The sequence below is a fragment of the Amblyraja radiata genome, chromosome 5 (genome assembly GCF_010909765.2).
Source record: "Amblyraja radiata isolate CabotCenter1 chromosome 5, sAmbRad1.1.pri, whole genome shotgun sequence".
Taxonomy (NCBI): Eukaryota; Metazoa; Chordata; class Chondrichthyes; order Rajiformes; family Rajidae; genus Amblyraja; species Amblyraja radiata.
Genome location: NC_045960.1, coordinates 12848035 through 12870803, shown reverse-complemented (window position 1 = coordinate 12870803; position 22769 = coordinate 12848035). Strand labels below are relative to the sequence as shown.

Here is a 22769-nt window from a genome sequence, read left to right as displayed (position 1 = left end):
AAGTTAACTTTCCACAGCACATACAAGCCCAGGAGCATTATTCGTCCACATAGGAGAAAATATTTCTGATGGGAAAAAGTTTCTCCTCTGGTTTTCTCAATCCAGTGCTAACTGTTTAATATGGATTGGTGACGTTTGGGGCTGGGACACTTCTTCAGTCTGAATGTAACGTGGGGGGGGGGGAGGGAAGAAAGCTGGAAGAGAGGAGCGGCAGGACAAAGCATGGCAGGTATTAGGCGAACATAGGGGAGGAGAGTTTCTGATAGGCAGATGGTTGGACTAAGGCCAGAGAAGAAAAAGGTATGAGACAAATGGATTGAAGAAGTGATTTGTGAAGTCAATCTCAGACATCACTGTGAGAATAAGGGATATGGTCAGAAACACAGAAGGCTGAGGGACCTGCCTCAAACCAAACCAGTCCATTTGGCTCAACCCTGTACATATTCCAACTTGCCCATTTTCATCTCCATCCAAAAGTTTCAAATTTTACCTCCACGTGAAGACTCCGATCACTTAATTAAATCAAACACAACTTCCCGCATCCCAGGTTTAGACCTGCAAGTATGGAACACCATTTGTTAATCTTGCATACACCAATGAGTTCCCACCTTCCTTGCTATTTTTCTTGTAGCTTCAACTCAGTCATTCGGTCCAAGCCTATGGATGTTGGTTTTAAACTGAAAAGCATTCTAGAATCCAATCGGCAGCTTACTGCACTCAACTCTATTGCATCATTAGCTGTGCAAGCCACGGAGAAGTTCTGGGATCATCCTTTACCAGCTTGGTAAGTTATGCCCCTGTCCCACTTAGGAAACCTTAACGGAAACCTCTGGAGACTTTGCGCCCCACCCAAGTTTTCCGTGCGGTTCACTGAGGCGGAGGTTGCAGGTAGTGGAAGCAGGTAGGGAGACTGACAAAAACCTCCGGGAACCGCACGGAAACCTTGGGTGGGGCACAAAGTCTCCAGAGGTTACCGTTCAGGTTTCCTAAGTGGGACAGGGGCATAAGTGGGACAGGGGCATTACTGACACTCTTACATATCAAATAGGTGGCTGTGGGTCGAAGTCGAAGTTGACCCTCCCCTCCAGTGTTAAATTTGGGAGCACTATATTATGAGAAGGGGAATAAAGCGGAGCATTGTAACAAATGAAGTTGTACAATGACTGGGTCACTTCTGGTGACGAGGTAGATGTCAAAGTTGCCACTATGTTATTGGAAATGCAATATTACTGCTTCAATCAATGCTGACTACATGCAGACAGATGGGACAAGCCCAATATGCCAACTTGGGTCAGTGTGGAGAAGATGGACCGAAGGGCCTGTTTCTGTACTGTACAGCTCCGCATCTCTCCGACTACATGGGCGTCACAGTGGCACAGCTGATGGAAGCACTGCCTCACAGCGCCAGAGATGCGGGTTCGGTCCTGACCTCGGGTGCTGTCTGTGTGCGGAGTTTGTACATTTTCCCCATGACTGCGTGGGCTTCCTCTGGGCGCTCCGGTTTCATCTTTGCCAAAGATGACAACACCAAGGGAAGAGGAAATAATGTCTGCTATTCACCTCTTCTTTAAAATTAATTTCAGAACATGGGCAGTTGACCAGGTTAGCATTTACTGCCATCCCTAATTGCCCTGGTAATACTCAGGTCTCCTTGCCCCACACATTTGACCTTAACCTGGCTCCGAAAAAATCTCAGACATGCATCATCAACAGAACGGCAGCACGGAAATGCAGACTCAATGATATACATGAATGCAGCAGATTATCCAAAAACAATGTTTCAGCAAACTTCCTTGTAACCGGTGAACCTTACTGCCACATGCTGGAGAACAACACAGTGAAGCAGCCATTTCGACGACTTCAGGAATGGTCCAATTGAACGACTTGCAAGTTTGCTGATGACCCAAAACAAAGTTTGAGTGTGAAGAGTGATGAGGATACAAAGAGGCTTGGTTAGGACACAAACGGGCCAAGACAGTGGGCACAGTATGGCAAACGCAGTACAATATTGACAATGAATAATTATACACTTCAGTAATGAAAAGAGTGCGTTTTTTTTTTTTAATATGGTGAGATGAGGTCAAATGGACCTGAATGTTCATGCACAAAAGCCGGTATAAGTGTGCACGGAAATGCAACAGGTAGTTATGAAAGCAAACAGTATTTTAATAAATTCAGATTGAGATTATGGTTATGTACACCAGGGAGCAATAAAATTCCTTATTCACATCACATGAAGACTGCAGAGTAAACAGTATACAGATAGTAATGCCAAATGCAACGAGTGCAGAACAGCAGAATGGTGCGAGATTACAGAGCAAAATCCAAGGAGTGCAAAATATCCCCATACTTGCACTATCCTACACGCCCCAGGGATCCCCACACACTTGCACTACCCTGCACGCCCCAGGGATCCCCACACACTTGCACTACCCTACACGCCCCAGCGATCCCCACACACTTGCACTACCCTACACGCCCCAGCGATCCCCACACACTTGCACTATCCTACACGCCCCAGGGATCCCCACACACTTGCACTACCCTGCACGCCCCAGCGATCCCCACACACTTGCACTACCCTACACGCCCCAGCGATCCCCACACACTTGCACTACCCTACACGCCCCAGCGATCCCCACACACTTGCACTACCCTACACGCCCCAGGGATCCCCACACACTTGCACTACCCTGCACGCCCCAGCGATCCCCACACACTTGCACTACCCTGCACGCCCCAGCGATCCCCACACACTTGCACTACCCTACACGCCCCAGCGATCCCCACACACTTGCACTACCCTACACGCCCCAGCGATCCCCACACACTTGCACTACCCTGCACGCCCCAGCGATCCCCACACGCTTGCACTACCCTACACGCCCCAGCGATCCCCACACTTGCACTACCCTGCACACCCCAGCGATCCCCACACTTGCACTACCCTGCACACCCCAGCGATCCCCACACTTGCACTATCCTGCACACCCCAGCGATCCCCACACACTTGCACTATCCTGCACACCCCAGCGATCCCCACACACTTGCACTATCCTGCACGCCCCAGCGATCCCCACACTTGCACTATCCTACACGCCCCAGCGATCCCCACATACTTGCACTATCCTACACGTCCCAGTGATCCCCACACACTTGCACTATCCTACACGTCCCAGTGATCCCCACACACTTGCACTATCCTACACACACTAGGGACAATTTAATTTATACCAAGTCAATTAACCTACAAACCTGCATGTCTTTGGAGTGTGGGAAGAAACCGGAGTACCCAGAGAAAACCCATGCAGGTCACGGGGAGAACGTAAAACTCCGTACAGACAGCAACCGGAGTCAAGGTTGAACCTGGATCTCAGGCGCTATAAAGCAGCAACTCTACCACTGCGTCACTGTACCGCCCTAATTGTTTAGCGTGGATGTGGACAGAACACACCATAGCTTTTAAGTTAACTTTCCACAGCACATCTAAGCCCAGGAGCATTATTCGTCCACATAGGAGAAATCCTATTAACCTACAAACCCGTACGACTTTGGAGTGTGGGAGGAAACTGGAGCACCCAGAGAAAACCCACGCAGGTCATGGGGAGAATGTACAAACTACGTATAAACAAACACCCACAGTCAGGTTCGAACTGGGGTCTTTTCAAGAGAGAGCTAGATAGGGCTCTTAAAAATAGCGGAGTCAGGGGATATGGTGCGAAGGCAGGAACGGGGTACTGATTGGGGATGATCAGCCATAATCACATTGAATGGCGGTGCTGGCTCGAAGGGCCGAATGGCCTACTCTTGCACCTATTGTCTATTGTCTCTGGCGCTGTAAGGCAGCAACTCAACCACTGCGCCACCGTGCCACCCATCTGAATATTAAAGGAATCGAGAGATATGGGGATAGGGCAATTAAATTGAGGTGGATGAGGAGCCAAGATCTTGTTGAATCGCAGAGCATACTCGAAGGACCAAATGGTGTCCTGCTAATCCAAGTGTGAAATTGCATTCTAGTCAACTGGTGTTTTCATCTGTTTATGTGCATCTAAATATTTGTTTCCTAAAAGTGTTATATAAATTAGTATCTTTACAGTGTATTTAAAGAATATTATTCAGAATTTCTCAAGACTAATAGTCCTGAAAATATAAGAATATGACATTTAAATGTCATGTCATGTCACGAGTTGTCAAATGAATGCAACATTAATTCTCGGTAAGATCCAGCAAACCCTATGCAGTCTGGTCTTTCATGTCCCTACCCACCCCGCACAGGTTACCACTGACTAAAAAAAAAAAAGAGTTTAATAGAGCCGAAGTGAGGAGGATGGTCGGTAGTGCATCGCAATAGTGCCAAATAAAATGGGAACAATGAAAACTGATCAGCTTTTTTCCCCAGTTATGAGTACCCTAGATCATTTCACCCGCACAGGTGAAACATTAACTGCTTTACGCTGGCCTGTGTAATATATTTGTTATCTACCTCTACTGATTAGTCATATTAAAGAATCAATAGCAATTAAATATCATAGAGTCAAAGAGCGATACAGCACGGAAACAAGCCCTTCTGCCCAACATGCATGCCGAACAAGGTGCCCCGTCAGGGTTAGCGAAAGCTGTATGTTAGTTTAAAACTAAAACAGAACCTTCCGTAATTAATCAGCAGGTCAGGCAGCATCCAAGCAAAGAGAAAGAGTCAATATTTCAGGGCAGAGTCTGGTGAGTATTTCTATTTTTGTTCTAAATTTCTTTAAATTTCTCTGCAGTTTAGTCAATGCCCACTTTTTGTAATCAGCGTATCTGAAGGAGATCAAGCCTGGCGCTGCAGTAATCAGTAATGGGAATCTAGTTACCATTAATGAGTGAGTCTAAAATCAGAGGGAACAGCCTCAGAATGTACAGACATAACTTTATAATGATGACGGGGAATTTCTTTAGCCAGAGGGTGGTGAATCCATGGAATTCATTGCCACAGAAGGCTACGGAAACCATTGAGTATTCTTAAACTGGAAATCGATAGGTTGTTGATTAGCAAGGGTGTAAAAGGTTACGGGGAGAAGGCAGGAGAATGGGGTTGAGGTGGAAAATAGATCGGCCATGATTGAATGGCGGAGTAGACTCAATGGGCCGAATTGCCTAATTCTGCTCCCATGTCTTATGGTCCAACAACCACACCACCCTAGCCACACTCTCATCTTGCTGCTGCCATGGGGAAGGTGGTACGAATGCCTAAAAAACGTAACCTCAAGGTTCAAGAACCGCTTCTTCCCAACAACCATCAGCCTCTTGAACACTACAGGACAGTCTCAACCATTAGCTTCTATGGATTGTCTTTGGTTGCTCTGGGACTTTGTTTCTTTGCACGAGTATTGTTATTAATTTCTTGATTTTTTAACATATATTATTTGTGCAATTTGCATTGGCCTGTAAAGCTGCTGCAAGTTAGAATTCGATTGGTCTGTTGTCGTTACATGACAATTACACACTAATTGGCTTGAACTATTAATCCTGATATTTACGCTTCTTCATAAACCCAAAATACCCTCAATTTTCCATGGTTTTCCACCCCCATCTAAAATACAGATTTAGGAACTCAAGAGTGTTTAATTATCAGGTGTGCCAACAACAGAACAGCTAAATTCTTACTTGCAACAGCATGACAAGTCTGTAGACACAGTATACATTAATAACATTCAACAAACAAAAAAAATCAATTAATAATTGTATTAATCACATAAATTAATACTAATGCAAAAAAAAGTCCTTAGTGCAACCAAAGAATGTCTACAGTGCAGTTTAGTTTGTGTTTTATAGTGCAATCAGAGTTTGATTGTGGCACAAGAGACTGCAGATAAAGGGTCTCAACTTGAAACTTCAACTGCCCATTCCCCTGCACAGATGCCACCAGGCCTGCTGAGTTCCTCCAGCAGTGGCGCAGCAGCTAGAGCCGCTGCCTCACAGTGCTAGAGACCCGGGTTCGATCCTGACCCCGGGTGCTGTCTGCGTGGAGTTTGCACGTTCTCGCTGTGACTGCGTGGGTTTCCTCCCACATACCAGAGACATGTGCGTTTGTAGGTTAATTGGCCCTCTGTAAATTGTCCCTGGAGTGTAGGGAAGCAGGAAACATAGAACTACTGTATGGTCAATCGATAGTCAGTAGAGACCCGGCGGACCTGTTGCCAGGCTGTATCTTTCAATCAATCAGTTTGCATCTTCCTTTGAGCCTTATAAAAACCTAGTTTAGCATCATGAAGCCATGAATTGTCCATAACACCCCTGGGTCTCTGCTCCCTCTTGCTTCAAGCCCCTCTCTCACTTCAAAGCCATAACCTAGGCTGACACCTCAGTGTGTTACTGAGCAAGTGCTACAATGGAGGAACCAAAGCTATCTCTCCCAGAGAAAGCTTGGCAAAGCAAGTTGTTACACTCCGATGGGTGTTTAATTGGCTGCAAAGCTCTATCCTGAGAAAACAAAATTATTATATAACTGAATACTGCTCAGCAAGATTAGATCCCTACAAGGCACAAGCAAAAGTGGTCCAGCCATGACAAACATGACAAAAGTGGTCCAACCATGACATTGGATCACAGGAATGGTTGTATATTGTTGCCTTAAAAAAAATCCAAAAAGAACAAGGGATGGGGGAAAAAATGTTGAATTGTGCAAAGGCAGACCAAGGCATTGATAATGGAAAATAGAATATGAGATTATGCTGGCATACTTCAAATTCTTGGGTGTGTATATCTCTGAAGATCTGTCCTAGACCCAGCCAATTAATGCATTCATAAAGAAAGCCCATCAAGACCTCTACTTCCTTAGATATTTGAGGAGATTCATAATGTCAACAAATATTCTCTTGAACTTCTACAGGTGCACAGGGACGAGCATAATTGACTGGTTGCATCACGGCCTGGTTCGGCAACTTGAATGCCAAGCAACAAAGACGACTGCAAAATGTGATGAGCACTGCCCAGTTCATCACAAGTACTGACCTCCCACCGTCAAAGAGATCTACAGGAGTCACTGCTGCAAAGGCAGCCAGCATCATCAGAGCACCCGACGCCACCTTGAAGTTGGATGTTACAGCTTGCAGGCTGCTATATTTTCTTCCCGATGCCAGGAGTGAAATGAGTGGCACACAATCATTTCACTCCTGCCATCAGGAAGAAGATATAGAAGCCTGAAATTTCAGAAACAGCTTCTTCTCTATAACCACTGGGCTATTAAACACGACAACCTCTAAATAAGCTCCGAACTACATAGACACACACATATATATTTATATATAGATATACACACACACAACTCAGCAGGACAGGCACATGAGATGCTGCCTCTCCCGCTGAGTTACTCTTGCATTTTGTGTCCATCTTCACATACATATATACGCACACTCATTTTTAAAAAATATCACATGTACACATCTAGAACTTGTTTTTGCTATTTATTATTGGTGTCTTCAGAGTACTATGTTTTCTTATCAGTTTCAGGTCTTGACAAACAAAACACTCTCCACATTGTCCAGGACATTGTGAAGAGAGCAAGATCTGGCTCAGCCCCTGGCCCGAGCGGAGTTCCGTACAGGGTCTACAAGAACTGCCCCTTGTTACTGAAACGGCTGTGGAAGAACCTGAAAGGAGGAGAGTGGCGCAGCAGTGGCGATTCGCTGAAGGAGTCTGGATCCCAAAGGAAGAAGATTCCAAGAAGATCGATCAGTTCAGGATCATCTCTTTGTTCAGCGTTGAAGGCAAGAACTTCTTCAGCATAGTGGCGAGGCAGCTGACCTACTTCCTCTCCAGCAATCGACAGCTCAGTGCAAAAGGGAGGCTTATCTGGGTGTCTAGAGCACACGGGAGTAATGACCCAGCTCATCAGAGAAGCCAGGGAGAACGAGGGAGACCTGACAGTGCTCTGGCTTGACCTGGCCAACGCCTACGGCCCCATCCCACACAAGCTGATCCAGACAGTCATGGTCAAGCATCATGTGCCGAGCCAAGTGGCAGATCTCATCCTGGACTATTACAACCAGTTCAGCATGAGTGTCTCATCAGGGTCAGTAACATCAGAGTGGCACAGACTGGAGGTTGGGATCATCACAGGCTGTACTATCTCTGTGATCCTTTTTGCCTTGGCGATGAACATGATCGTCAAGTCTGCTGAGCCAGAGTGCCGGGGCCCTCGGACCAAGTCAGGAATACGCCAACCACCAATCAGAGCCTTCATGGACGACCTGACTGTCACCACTGAGTCAGTGCCAGGAGGCAGGTGGATCCTGCAGGGGTTGGAGAAACTGATTGGATGGGCAAGGATGAGGTTTAAGCCAGGAAAATCAAGGTCACTGGTGCTGAAGAAGGGCAAAGTCATGGACAGGTTCCGCTTCAGCATCGATGGGACACCAATCCCAACTGTCTCCGAAAGGCCAGTGAAGAGTCTTGGCAAGGTGTTTAACAACACCCTGAAGGATACAGCATCAGTCCAGGCAACCTGTCAGGAGCTGGAGAGCTGGTTGAGAGCAGTGGACCGGTCGGGGCTTCCCAGCAAGTTAAAGGCATGGATTTACCAGCATGGTATCCTGCCAAGGATACTCTGGCCACTGCTTGTCTACGAAGTCCCAATATCCATCGTAGAGAGATTGGAGAGGAAAGTCAGCAGCTTTCTCAGGAGGTGGCTGGGACTGCCCAGGAACCTTAGCAGCATCGCCCTTTACGGAAATAACACCAAGCTCCAGCTGCCCCTGAAGTCCCTGGAGGAGGAGTTTAAGGTGACTCGGGTGAAAACTGGGAGGAAGTGGAGAGCCGGTGAAGCCGTACTACAAGCAGAGTCTCGGATACGCCACAAAGTCCTGGTGGGAGCAGTGACTCGGGGAAGAGCTGGCCTCGGAATCTTCCCAACTCCCCAGTTTGACAAGGCCAAGGGGAAGGAGAGGCGCAGGCTGATCCAGGAGGAAGTGAGGGCAGCGGTGGAGGAGGAGAGGTGTACCAGAGTGGTTGGCTTGAGGCAGCAAGAGGCCTGGACAAGGTGGGAACAGGCCATGGACCGAAAAGTCACATGGACTGAGCTCTGGCAGGCTGAACCACAGGGCATCAAGTTCCTGGTCCAGGCAGTGTATGATGTCCTGCCCAGCCCATTGAACCTCTTCATCTGGGGCAAAGCGGAATCCCCAGATTGCCCGCAATGCTCAGGCAAGGGGACGTTGGAACATATCCTGAGCTGTTGCCCAAAGGCTCTTGGGCAGGGCCGGTACATCTGGCGTCACGACCAGGTTCTTAAACCCATTGCAGAAGCCATCAGCATGGGAATCAGCAGCTGCAGACGAGCACACTCCACCACCCAGATGATCATCTTCGTGAAGGCTGGAGTGCAGCTGCCAAGAACCACAGCAGCCAGGAATCAGTCAGGAATCCTAGCGACTGCGCAGGGCTGGCAGCTTTCTTTAGACCTGGTGAAACAGTTGAAGTTCCCACAGAACATTGCCACGACCACCGAGGCCAGATATCCTCCTGGTCTCAGAGGCGACCAAAAACATCATCTTCGTGGAACTGACAGTGCCGTGGGAGGACCGTCTGGAGGAGGCCCACGAGAGGAAGGTGACCAAGTATGAAGACTGCCGCAAGCAGGGCTGAAAGGCAAGGTGTATGCCCATCGAGGTTGGTTGCAGAGGTTTTGCAGGGCAATCGCTCTACAAAGCCTTAAGTGCACTGGGCCTCAATGGAATGGAGAGGAGGTCCATGGAGAGGAGCGAATGCCACGTGAACACGTCGTGGTCTGATCAACTACGGCTGGGTCGCCTGGGCGAGGGTGTCTGATGTTGAAAGACCCGAAACACCCAATGACCCCAGGTTACATCACTGATGATGTGTTCAGGAGCATCAAGAGATGCATTTTTATCAATCAATGCTATTTTTTCAAAAAAACTTGCCAAAATACCAATAGATAACGCACATGAGAAGCTCCACAAGAAGCAGCTAAAACCAAAGACCTGGCCACACACATCTCATTGCTACCGTCAGGAAGGTGGAACGACAACCGTGACCTCCAGGTTCAAGAACAGCCTCTTATCAGCAACCACAAGGCAATTGAACTGTACTCTGTATCTTCCTTTGCTCCACATAGTATGCTTGAGGTTGACTTCATTATATGTATGCGCAGAATTATCTAATCTGTGTGGATAGCATGCAAAACAAAGCTTTACACTGTACCTCCGTACAGGTGACGATAATACAGTTAAACCTCTTGAACCACCCCTAACCACAACCTCATTCTAGCAACAAATTACTATGGACTACTAAGGTTGTACTATGTACTCCGGCTTTGCCATAAAACCAGAGCCAAGAAACGCATCCTTCGGCCCAACTTGTCCACGCCGACCAAGGTGGCCCAGAAATGCTAGCTCATTAAAAGTATTCCCACTCTTTCGATCTTCTTCCATAACCCTACAAATATTTGTGGTTTAAACCAAAATTCTCCATCTACAGTACTTCTAGGCACAGCTTTTCCATTATAGGGGGTTGCACGTAAGGTCACTGGGTCATAGGGCTTGACGCATGGAACCGCTCAATCCATCTGGAGGACATCCGTAACTTCGGGTATATGTTATTAATGCAAGAAACGCGTACTTTCCTACCTGTTAAAAATCGCCAAAATGTTGAATTTCTGCGCTGTAAAAATTTGTGGAAGTCGGGGTAAGCGTGAGAGACATCTATCCAACTTTAGAATTCCAAAAGTGAAGCGAAATGAAGGTAAAGAGAAGCGAGAGCAGAAGAGACAACAACAGCTAAAGTGCTTGGTGAACACTGGCCGTGCAGATACCGGAATTGAAAATATTGGGAATTATCATGTTTGCTCACTGCATTTCATCAACAGTATGGCATTATTTGTGTTTTTCTTGATTCCTTTGGCATCTAAAAAGTCTCAGAAGTGATAAATCTGGCTGTAAATTTTGCTTCAGAGGCGTTTTCTTTTTGTATGTAAAAACCCACTTGAGAACCATGGGCGATTTAAAAATTTTACAGCCAGATTTATCACTTCTGAATCTTTTTAGATGCCAAAGGAATAAAGAAAAAACAAAATAATGCCTTAGTTAATGAAATGCAGTGAGCAAACGGCCAATGTTCGTCAAGCACTTTGGCTGTTGTTGTCCCTTCAGCTCTGGCTTCTATTTCTCCTCACTTTTGGAATTCTGAAGTAGGCTAAATGTCTCTCACGCTTATCCCGATTTCCATAATTATTTACAGCGCTAAAATTGACCATTTCGGCGGGTTTTAACAGGCCCACTACGCTGGAAACAATGGTAAGTGCCTACCTGCAGTTCATCGCGTGTACTCCACTTGGAGTAGCGTAGCAACATTACGGGTCATGGGTCGTGACCCGACTGCCGTGAAACCCCCCTATAATCCACTGTTTAAAAGGTATTCTCATCTCAGTGCTTGTGCCTTTTGCCAGTTGCTTTTGATCCATCCTCTTGGAACTAATCTTACTGCTGTCAAATGCCCCCTATCTGCACTCAATATATTCCCTGTGCTTGAACCAATCACCAACATTTCTCAAAGAGACAACGAACGGACTGCAGATGCTAGAATCTCGAGCAAAAAAAACTTCCTGGAAGAAGTCAGAAGAAGGGTGCGAACCTCAAAACCTCAGTCCATTCCCTCCACAGTTGCTGAATTCCACCAGTCCTTTATTTTTAACTAGCGTTTCCCAGTAAACCAAACAATTGTACAGAGAGGCGAAAACATGTTTTTTTTAAATACAAGAGGAGAGAAAAGGGAAAAGGACACTTTGAAAATTGTGGCCTTAATGAATTTGTCTTCTCATATGCGAGGCAAAAGCTTGAGCTAGTCGTAATTTTGAATCGAACAAGAGATGAGAGGCAATTGGTTGGGCAGTCACGGGTGGCGCAGCGGTAGAGTTGCTGCCTTACAGCGAATGCATCGCCGGGGACCCGGGTTCCTTCCCGACTACGGGTGCTGTCTGTATGGAGTTTGTACGTTCTCCCCATGACCTGCGTGGGTTTTCTCCGAAATCTTCGGTTTCCCCCCCACACTCCAAAGACGTACAGGTTTGTAGGTTAATTGGCTTGGTAAGTGTAAAAATTATCCCTAGTGGGTGTAGGATAGTGTTAAAGTGCGGGGATCGCTGGTCGGCGCGGACCTGGTGGGCCGAAGGGCCTGTTTCCGCGCTGTATCTCAAAACTAAACTAAATATACACACCTGGTACTCTATGTCACTTTGAAGACAGCTTCTATTTATATCACCAACAGATGCACTCAGGGAATAGCCTACCAGATAAGAAAATTACCACCTTCTCCTCTGCCTATCCTAGAATTAACAAGTCATCGAGATACTAAACTCCAGAGCCAATCATAGCTAGTTTTAAGCCATAAATAAAACTAATGCCCAATTTAAAAAAGACTTTGAGTGAAAGACAAGTCACTTATTTTGCCACAGATCAGCAAAGCACATTTGTTTGAGGGGCAACTTTTTCCACACAGACGGTGGTGGGTATATGAAGCGAGCTGCCAGAGGTGGTGGTTGGGGCAGGTAATATAACAATGTATTAAAGACTCTTGGATAGGTACATAGACAGGAAAGGTTTAGAGGGATACGGGTCAAACACGGGCAAACGGGGAATCTTGGTCGGCATGGACAAGTTGGACCGAAGGGCCTGTTTCTGTGATTCTCTCTCAGCGTTCACCCTTTATCTTACTCCAAATCCAAGGCCAACATGCACCAGATGACTGCCCGGCGTTCTCAGCTGTGCAGCGTATCAGTTTCATAGACAAAGACCAATGTCTACAATGGGGTAGAGGTGAACCGGTCCAGTATGGTCCTTCGTTTAAGAAAGAACTGAAGATGCTGGAAAAATCGAAGGTAGACAAAAATGCTGGAGAAACTCAGCGGGTGAGGCAGCATCTATGGAGCGAAGGAATAGGTGACATTTCGGGTCGAGACCCTTATTCAGACAGTCTTTAGACGTCACCCATTCCTTCTCTCCAGGGATGCTGCCTCACCCGCTGAGTTACTCCAACATTGTGTGTCTGGCCATGTAATCTCTCTCTATAGATGCTGTTTGACCCAAGTCTGACGCCATTACAAGAAGGACATGGAGGCTTTGGAGAGGGTGCAGAGGTGGTTACCAGAATGATGCCTGGATCACAGGGTATAAGCTACACGAAGAGGTTGGACAGAATTGGATTGTTTTCTCCGGATTGCCACCATGATGGGCATGGATACTGTGGGCCGAAGGGCCTGTTCTTGCGCTGTACTGTTTTATGTTCTGAATGTGTTGATGCCAAGTGTTCATAGCAGTTCTTATCTTTAAATGCTTCCAGGATAGTCACACAATGTGGAAATACCAAATCCACACCGAGCAGCTGTGATTTGAGGTGAGTGGGAAAGGAGAAAATACAAACCACTTATTTATCCCAGGACAGGGAACCCAAGAGCTCAGTCAACTCCTTTGTGACCTTGTGAAGTGATGAATGAACCCAAGATTACAACTATCAAAGTTTCCAAAGCACTCTGAAGTCTAGGGTATAGCTGCTGCATTGAAACCGTCTACTGCTATTTTATACAAGAGCAAATGACAGGAATAATATTTATAACGTCGGTTTAGTTTAGTTTCGTTTAGAGATACAGCACGGAAACAGGCCCTTCGGCCCACGCCGACCAGCGATCCCCACACATTAATGCGATCCTACACACACTAGGGACAATCTTTATATTTAAACCGCTGTCCCACGGTACGAGTTCATTACAAGAGTTCTCCCGAGTTTGCCCTGATTCGAACTCGGAGATTTACGGTAATGGCCACTCGTCGGCACTCGGGGCTCTCGTGGACATTTTTCAACATGTTGAAAAATATTCACGAGTCTTCCCATGCTTACCTGCCGTTAGCGAGTCTTCCCAAGAACCTGCCGTTAGCGTTACAAGCCGCTAAGAGACGTCCCCGAGCTCCGACGTACCTGCTACGTTCATTCTCCGTGCTTACCCCGAGCTTGATTTTTTTTTTCACTCGGGAGAGCTCTTGGAATGAACTCGTACCGTGGGATAGGGCTATTACTAAGCCAATTAACCTAAAAACCTGTACGTCTTTGGTGTGTGGGAGGAAACCGAAGATCTCGGAGAAAACCCACGCAGATTACGGGGAGAACGTATGAACTCCGTACAGACATCACCCGTAGTCGGGATCGAACCCGGGTCTCCGGCGCTGCATTCGCTGTAAGACAGCAACTTTACCGCTGCACCACCGTGACTGCCTTTAATTAAAAGAATGTTAAATCAATACCTGGGTCGTCAGACAAAAGATGTAATATGGTGGGAGGGATTTGCTGAATTCACCAAATTGCTTTCCGATATTCACCTGGTTTCAAAGTCAAGCATGTTGAATGCTAAACATGCAGACAGATTTCTGCACCACAATAACAAGGGTGCCAGCTTATGGTCCAAGCCAGAATTAGGAGTGGGTATTCTGCCCGCACTGTCATTCAATGAAGAATCCAGGCAAATATTTAACACCAGATACAAGGATCTGCAGAAGCTGGTTAACAAAAAAGAGACTGGAGAACATGGATAGGTGATGTTTCAGGACGAGGCACTTCGGCAGTGGTTCAGGCAACATCTCTGGAGAACTTGGAGAGTTAATGTTTCGGGCTAAAGTGCCTCGATCTGAATCATTACCTGTCCATGTTCTCCAGTGATACGGCCTGTCTCGGTGAGTTACTCCAGCACTTTGCATCTTTTTTTGTAAACCAGAATCTGCAGTTCCGTGTGTCTCTCCATCTTTAGAAAACAGATTGGCGACATTTGTATTGGGAGCTTCACCCTCCAGGTCCACGTCAACCATCAATCCCCTGTTCACACTGGTTGTATTATCCCACTTTCTCGTCCACTCCCTACACACACGGTGCAATTTGCAAAGGGCCAATTAACTTACAAACCCGCACGTCTTTGGGATGCGAGTGGAAACCGGAGCACCTGGAGGAAACCCACGCAGTCACAGGGAGAACGTGCAAATTCCACACAGACAGCACCCGAGATCAGGATCGTACCCAGGTCACTATCGCAGTGAGGCAGCAGCTCTATCAGCTGTGCCACCCTTATTAGTGCCACTTTTCCCCCACTTACCTCCATAGCCTTTTAATTCCTTTAAAAGCCAAAAGTCTCATAAGATCATAAGTGATAGGAGTAGAATTAGGACATTCGGCCCATCAAGTCTACTCTGCCATTCAATCATGGCTGATCTACCTCTCCCTCCCAACCCCATTCTCCTGCCTTCTCCCCATAACCCCCGACACCCGTACTAATCAAGAATCTATCTATCGCTGCCATAAATATATCTACTGACTTGGCCTCCACAGCCTTCTGTGGCAAAGAATCCCACAGATTCACCACCCTCTGTCTCCTGTGCAAACAGGAATGTCCTGAGATCCTACAATCACTTCACCAGCCCATAAGACCACAGCCAATCTGCAATGTATTCACAATTGTGTGCCCACCTATCTCTGCATCCTCTCTCATGAACATGCTCAGTGATTGTGCCTCCATCGGCCTTGGTCAGCAATTCCAAGGATTCTCCACCCTCCTGAGAAAAGTTCTTCAGTCTAAAAGCAATTTGCTCGAATACAATTTTCTCTCAATGATCAGTCTGAAGAAAGGTCCTGACCAGAAACATCATCTATCCATGTCCTCCAGAGATGCTGCCTGACCCCGCAGAGTTACTCCAGCAGTGTGTGTCTTTTGCTGAAGATTCCAGCATCTGCAGTTCCTTGTGTCTGCCAATAATCAAACTTATCAATTCTGCTATCTAGACACCCAAAATACTTCAACTAGCTGAATAGCATCTATCGGTAGCACCACCAGCGGCAGAAGGTGACAGACCAGATAGTATGGAGAAACCTGAAGATTACAGACATTTGAATGAAGTTCCTAAGTTCATAGCTTCTAGGAGCAGAATTAGGCCATTCAGCCATCATGTATACTCCGCCATTCAATCATGGCCGATCTATCTTTCCTTCTCAATCCCGTACTCCTGCCTTCGCCCCATAACACCCTTACTAAGCAAGAATCTGTCAATCTCTGCATAAAAATATCCATTGACTTGGCTTCCATATAACCATATAACAATTACAGCACGGAAACAGGCCATCTCGACCCTTCTAGTCCATGCCGAACACGTATTCTCCCCTAGTCCCATATACCTGCGCTCACACCATAACCCTCCATTCCTTTCCCGTCCATATAACTATCCAATTTATTTTTAAATGATAAAAACAAACCTGCCTCCACCACCTTCACTGGAAGCTCATTCCACACAGCCACCACTCTCTGAGTAAAGAAATTCCCCCCTCATGTTATCCCTAAACTTCTGTCCCTTAATTCTCAAGTCATGTCCCCTTGTTTGAATCTTCCCTACTCTCAGTGGGAAAAGCTTATCCACGTCAACTCTGTCTATCCCTCTCATCATTTTAAAGACCTCTATCAAGTCCCCCCTTAACCTTCTGCGCTCCAAAGAATAAAGCCCTAACTTGTTCAACCTTTCTCTGTAACTTAGTTGCTGAAACCCAGGCAACATTCTAGTAAATCTCCTCTGTACTCTCTCTATTTTGTTGACATCCTTCCTATAATTAGGCGACCAAAATTGTACACCATACTCCAGAATTGGCCTCACCAATGCCTTGTACAATTTTAACATTACATCCCAACTTCTATACTCAATGCTCTGATTTATAAAGGCCAGCACACCAAAAGCTTTCTTTACCACCCTATCTACATGAGATTCCACTTTCAGGGAACTGTGCACAGTTATTCCCAGATCCCTCTGTTCACCTGCATTCTTCAATTCTCTACCATTTACCATGTACGTCCTATTTTGATTTGTCCTGCCAAGATGTAGCACCTCACACTTATCAGCATTAAACTCCATCTGCCATCTTTCAGCCCACTCTTCCCTGAAAGTTTCCATATTGCAGGCGGATAGGATGGGTTATAAGAAATAAAGAGTGAGGGGAAAGATTTCAAAAGGCACCAGAAAGGTGCAACTTTTTCACATAGAAGATGTGATATATGAACATAGAAGAGCAGATCCCACAATGTCCGTGTCGAACATGATGCCAAGTTAAACTAATCCCCTCTGCCTGCACGTAATCCATATCCCTCCATTCCCTGCGTATCCATGTGCCAAGTTAAAAGTCTCGTAAACACCACCATAGTATCTGCCTCCACCACCACTCCCAGCAGCGCGTTCCAGGCACCCATCACTCTCTGTGTAAAAAACCTTGCTCCGCACATCTTTAAACTTTCCCCCTCTCACCGTAAAGGTATGCCCTCCTGTTTATGTCATTCCCACACTAGGAAAAAGACTGACTGTTAATTATATGTATGTCTCTCTGAATTTTATAAACCTATCAGATCTCCCCAGAGCCTCTGGCATTCCAGGGAAAACAATTCAAATTTGTCAGCTTCTCCTTATTGCTAATATCCTTCAATCCAGGCATTATTCTTAGAAAGAAGATAGACATGAAATGCTGGAGTAGCTCAGCGGGTCAGGCAGCATCACTGGAGAAAAGGAATAGGTGACGTCTTGGGTCGAGACCCTTCTTCAAACATTCCTTTTCTCCAGAGATGCTGCCTGACCCTCTGAGTCACTCCAGCATTTTGTGCCTATCTTCGGCGTAGACCTATCTGCAGTTCCTTCTGATACATTAATCTCATAAACCTCTTCCACACCCTCTCCAAATGAAACAAGCTCCCAGACAAAGTGGTTGAGGCAGGTACGATAACATTTAACAGAATGGTGGACAGGTACTCGGATAAGGTACGTTGGAGGAGGGTCATAATAGAATGCAGATGCTGGAATCATGAGCAAAGCACAAAATGATGGAGTAACTCAATGCGTCAGGCAGCATCTGTGGATGGAATGGATAGACACTTTTCAGGACTGAAGAAATGGTCCCAACCCAAAATATCAGCTGTCCATTCCCAATACAGTTGCTACCTGATCTGCCGAGTTCTTCCAGCACTTTGTTTATTGCACAAGATTTCAGTATCTTGCGTCTTCCTTTAAGATTTAGAAAGATATTGGGTAAACGAGACCAGCTTGGATTGGTCATCTCAATCGGCATGGACGAGTCAGACGAAGGGCCCATTTCCATACTGTATGACTCTGTTGTGGTACCAGAGAATGAGGCTATTCATCACACCTGCGTGATCTCCTCAAACAGAACTCTCCTGCTCCCCCCCACCCACCCCCCTCACTGCATAACCCTAAAAAGCTTTCAGGTCCTTGTCCAATTCATGTAAATGCAGGCACCACAGTGAAGAGTTTCTATCACAGGTTACATTTCATAGGGGCATTTAGTCAATTGAATGCTAAGATTATATTTCAAGGCTATGATGGGATCATAGCTACACTGAGACTTCAATTTATTTTCAAGGCAAATACCTGTGAAACGTTGCACATGCTTGTGATGCACACTTCACATCATAGCCGCAACTCAGAATATTAAATGAGGAAAGCATCTAAATACAAAACTGGTGGAAGCTCTATCCCAAGGAGCCAACTTTCATCCAGTGCTTTCCAACAGTGTGGAAACATTACTCCTCTCCCTCCCACGAAAACCAACTTATGGGAGGAGAGCACCAACTTTCAAACAAGTCATCAGCTTCTCAAAATCAAAAATCTTCATTTCCAAACTGTCAACATAAAAACTATGGTTAGACACAAATTGCTGGAGTAACTCAGAAGGACAGGCAGCATCTCTGGAGAGAGGGAATGAGTGACATTTTGGGTCGAGACCCCCCTTCAGACTGAGAGTCAGTGGAGATATGGAATATATCTAGTCTCCCTCTCCCCTGATTCTCAGTCTAAAGAAGGCTCTTGACCTGAAACGTCACCCATTCCTTGTCTCCAGAGATGCTACCTGTCCTGCATTCCAGCATTTACTGTCCATCTTCAGTTTAAACCAGCATCTGCCGTTGCTGCCTAAGTATAAAAACTATAACTCACTCTCAGTGCTGCCCTTTTCAGAGAACAAAAGAGTAATATTAAAAATAATCACAAGGGTAATGTTAAGACACTCACAGGCCCACCAACTTCACAGCCAACATAATCTCAAGAGACACAACTTTAAAAACAACAACCTTGAGGCCTCCGGAGTAGAGAAATAAAACGGTTAGCCTCGGATGCTTCCACCCATCACACCATACAAGGATTTTGGGCCAGATGTAAACAGCAAAGGATCAGGCTGACCAAGGTTAACAACGTATTCGGATGGTAATAAAAGGGTAAAATCACAACACTGATAGCCGATTTACGGCCACAAACAAACCCGTCATCGCCTACAGAAGTAAATCGCAGATTTAGATTTTATGCAGTGGAGGGAACGGGTTAGAAGCAATTCCCTTTGCTACCAGTCCCTCCTATCTAATGTCTAAATGCTATCCTGAACCAATGCCTATTATTACACCCCCCACACTGCAAACCAGCATCACTCCCCTCGTCTGACCTCCCCCTACCTCATCATCCTCCTACCTCCACCACCCCCCCGTAGTTTCCCCAGCCTATCTCCCCACTTACTTCTCAGCCCCCATTTCATCCCACCTTTCCCTGCCTCTCTTCCCCCCACCCCGTTTACCCTCTCCTCCCAACTTGTCTCCACACTCCGACCTCCCAACCCATCTCATGTAGGAAGGAACTGCAGATGCCGTTTTTAACCAAAGATAGACACAAAATGCTGGAGTAACTCAGTGGATCAGACGCATCTCTGGAGAAAAGGATAGATGACCTTTCCTTGTCGAGCCTGAAGAGTCTCTATCCGAAACGTCACCTATCCCTTTTCTCCAGAGATGCTGCCTGACCCACTGAGTTTCTCCATCTTTTAGTGTCTATATTCCCAACCTATCTCCCCCCCTCCCCCCCCACTTGCCTCTCTCCTCCCCAACCGCTTCGATGCCCCAATCTTGTCTCCCCACCCACTGTTCACCCCTCATTGCACCAACCTGTCTTTGCCCTCCTCCCTGCAGTGTCTCCCCGACCCCATCTCCCCATTCCTCCCAGCTTGTCTCCCCGCCCACCCACTTGTCTATCCCCCATGTTGTCCCCTCTCTCTCCCCGCCCTCCCTATCCCCAAGACAACCCAGCCCATCTCCCCCCCCGCTCCTGTCACCTCTCCCCGTCCCCAACCCAGCGGCCGTGTTCACTGACAGTCGCCGCTGCCCCGGGGAGCCGAGTGGGTGGGAGCTGACGTCCGGCCCCCGGGCGGTGAGGGGGTGATGGTGATGCCGACCGACCCCCGTCTCTGCACAGACAGCCCGGGTGGGCCGGGCCGGACCGGACCCGCCGCCATCCATCACTGGGCTCTGGGCTCTCCGGCCCCCTCTCCTCACTCTCTCTCCTCTCCCCCTCTCGGTGCTGCAACCCCCTCACTCTCTTTCCACCCCTCCACTCGGTGCTACCCCCTCTCCTCCATTCGCCCCCTTCTCCACTCGACACTCCCCTCCCCTCCTCCTCTCCACCTTCCCTCGGGCCCCTTCTTGTCCCCTCTCCTCCTGCTCCGCTCTAACCCCTGCCCCCCGCCGTTGTCGTCTCCTCCTCCCCAGCCCCGTTCACCAGCCGGGCCCCGTCCCCCGCTGCTCAGCCCCACTACCCGGCCCCGTCCCCCCGCTGCTCAGCCCCCACTGCCCGGCCCCCAACTCACTCTCGTCCGGCAGCTCCTCCGCCTCCGCCATCTTGAATCGGCCGCGCCGCTTTTCAAAGGCCGCCGCGCGGCATTCTGGGCCAGGGCGGCACAGCCCCCGGGGGGGGGGGGGGGGGGGCCCCCCAGTCAGGGAACACGGGGCCGGGGGGGAGCGGGGAGAGCGACGGACTGCGGGGCACAAGGTGGAGGAGGGGGACGGGGAAAAGGGGACGGACTGCGGGGCAGGGAGACAAATGCATTCCTGACCAGAGACGGGGTGGACGAGTTCCAGGGAGGAGTAGGAGGGGGAGGAGTGGGTGCAACACAAAAGTGTCACAAGAATGCTGGAGAGACTCAGCGGGTGCAGCAGCAGCAGCATCTATGCAGCGAAGGAAATAGGCAACGTTTCGTGCCGAAACCCTTCTTCAGACGTAGCTCGGGTCACCTGTTTCAAGGGGGCAGGGTCTCGACCCGAAACGTCACCTATTCCTTCTCTCCACAGATGCTGCCTCACCTGCTGAGTTTCTCCAGCATTTTTTGGTCTACCATAAAGTGGGGGCAAGGAGGGAGGGACATGCTGAGTACTGTATTCTGCACTCTGTATCTTCCCTTTTGCTCTAAAACCGAATGCAATACTCCAAGGTAGACGCAAAATGCTGGAGTAACTCAGCGGGACAGGCAGCATCTCTGGAGAGAAGCAATGGGCGACGTTTCGGGTTGAGACCCTTCGTCTGAAGAAGGGTCCCGTCCTAAAATGTCACCCATTGCTTCTCTCCAGAGATGCTACCTGTCCCGATGAGTTTCTCCAGCTTTTGTGTCTACAGTTTAAACCAGCATCTGCAGTTCCTTCCTATATAATGCTCCAAATGTGGCTTCACCAAACTGCAACATAACCATCCCAACTTGGGTTTGAAGAAGGGTTTCGGCCCGAAACATTGCCTATCTCCTTCGCTCCATAGATGCTGCTGCACCCGCTGAGTTTCTCCAGCATTTTTGTGTACCTTCTATGCTCGATACCCTGACTGATGGAGACGAGCATGCCAAGATCCTTCTTCTCCACCATCTATATGCGACACCACTTTCAGCTAACTATACCAGCACTCCTAGATCCATCCTTCTGCCATATGCTACCCAGAGCCCTATTGTTCACTTTGAAGATCATGCCCTGGTTTGACTTTCTAATATGCAACACCTCACACTTACCTGAATTGAACTCCATTCCTCGGTCCACTTGATCAAGATCACCTGTAACTCTTGATAACCATCTTCACTGTCTACAATACCATCTATTTTATGTCAGCGGGTACCTGTGGGGAGGGTTGCTTTTCTGAATGGAAGCTTGTGTCCAGTGGAGTGCCGCAGGGGTCAGTGCTTCATCCAGAGGTGGCTGGGGAGAAATTTGAAGGACCTCGGGTGCAATCTTTCCCCCCAGAACATAGTCTGTATATGGAACAAGCTGATGTTACAGAAATGGATGCAAGTATGTTTTTATAAAGACATTTGAACAGATATATGGCAGAGGGATATAGGCCAAATACAGGCAAATGGGATTAGCCCACTCTGCCAACTGGGACCGAAGGGCCTGTTTCCTTACCGTATCTCTCTATGATGCAAAGTCCTTCGAGTACTCTGTTCAATTTTGCTCATCCTACTATAAGTAGGATGTCATTAAGCTGGAAAGAGTAAAGAGAACATCTGAGCTAAAGGAAGAGATTGGGCAGGCGAGGTCTTTATTTCTTGGAGTGGAGGAGGTCGAAGGACGGTTTTATTGAGGTGTATAAAATCGTGATGGGATTGGATAGTTAATACAGTCTCTTTCCCAAGAAAGGGAATAAAGAACCAGTTAAATATAGGTTTATGGTGAGAGGGGAATGATTTAATAGACACTTGGACAGGAGCATGGCTAGGAAAGGTTTAGAGGAAGGCACAAGGAACTGCAGATGCTGGTTTACAAAAAAGGACACAAAGTGCTGGAGTAACTCAGCAGGGCAGGCAGCACATGTGGAGAACATGTTCAGACTCGTAACGTCACCAATGCATGTTCTCCAGAAATGCCTCCTGCCCCGCTGATTTAGCCTAGCACTTTGTGT

General features: G+C 47.5%; 1 protein-coding gene across 2 annotated transcripts in view; it reads right to left on the bottom strand.

Annotated features, from left to right (window-relative positions):
* The window catches only part of lin9 (lin-9 DREAM MuvB core complex component), a 67353-nt gene extending 46606 nt beyond the window's left edge, over positions 1–20747 (bottom strand). For both annotated transcript variants that reach the window (XM_033020628.1, XM_033020629.1), the window contains exon 1: positions 20701–20747. In XM_033020628.1, coding sequence (XP_032876519.1) covers positions 20701–20731 — 31 coding nt within the window. In that variant the 5' untranslated portion in view covers positions 20732–20747. The remainder of the gene's footprint in view (positions 1–20700) is intronic.
* Positions 20748–22769: the final 2022 nt, after the last annotated feature.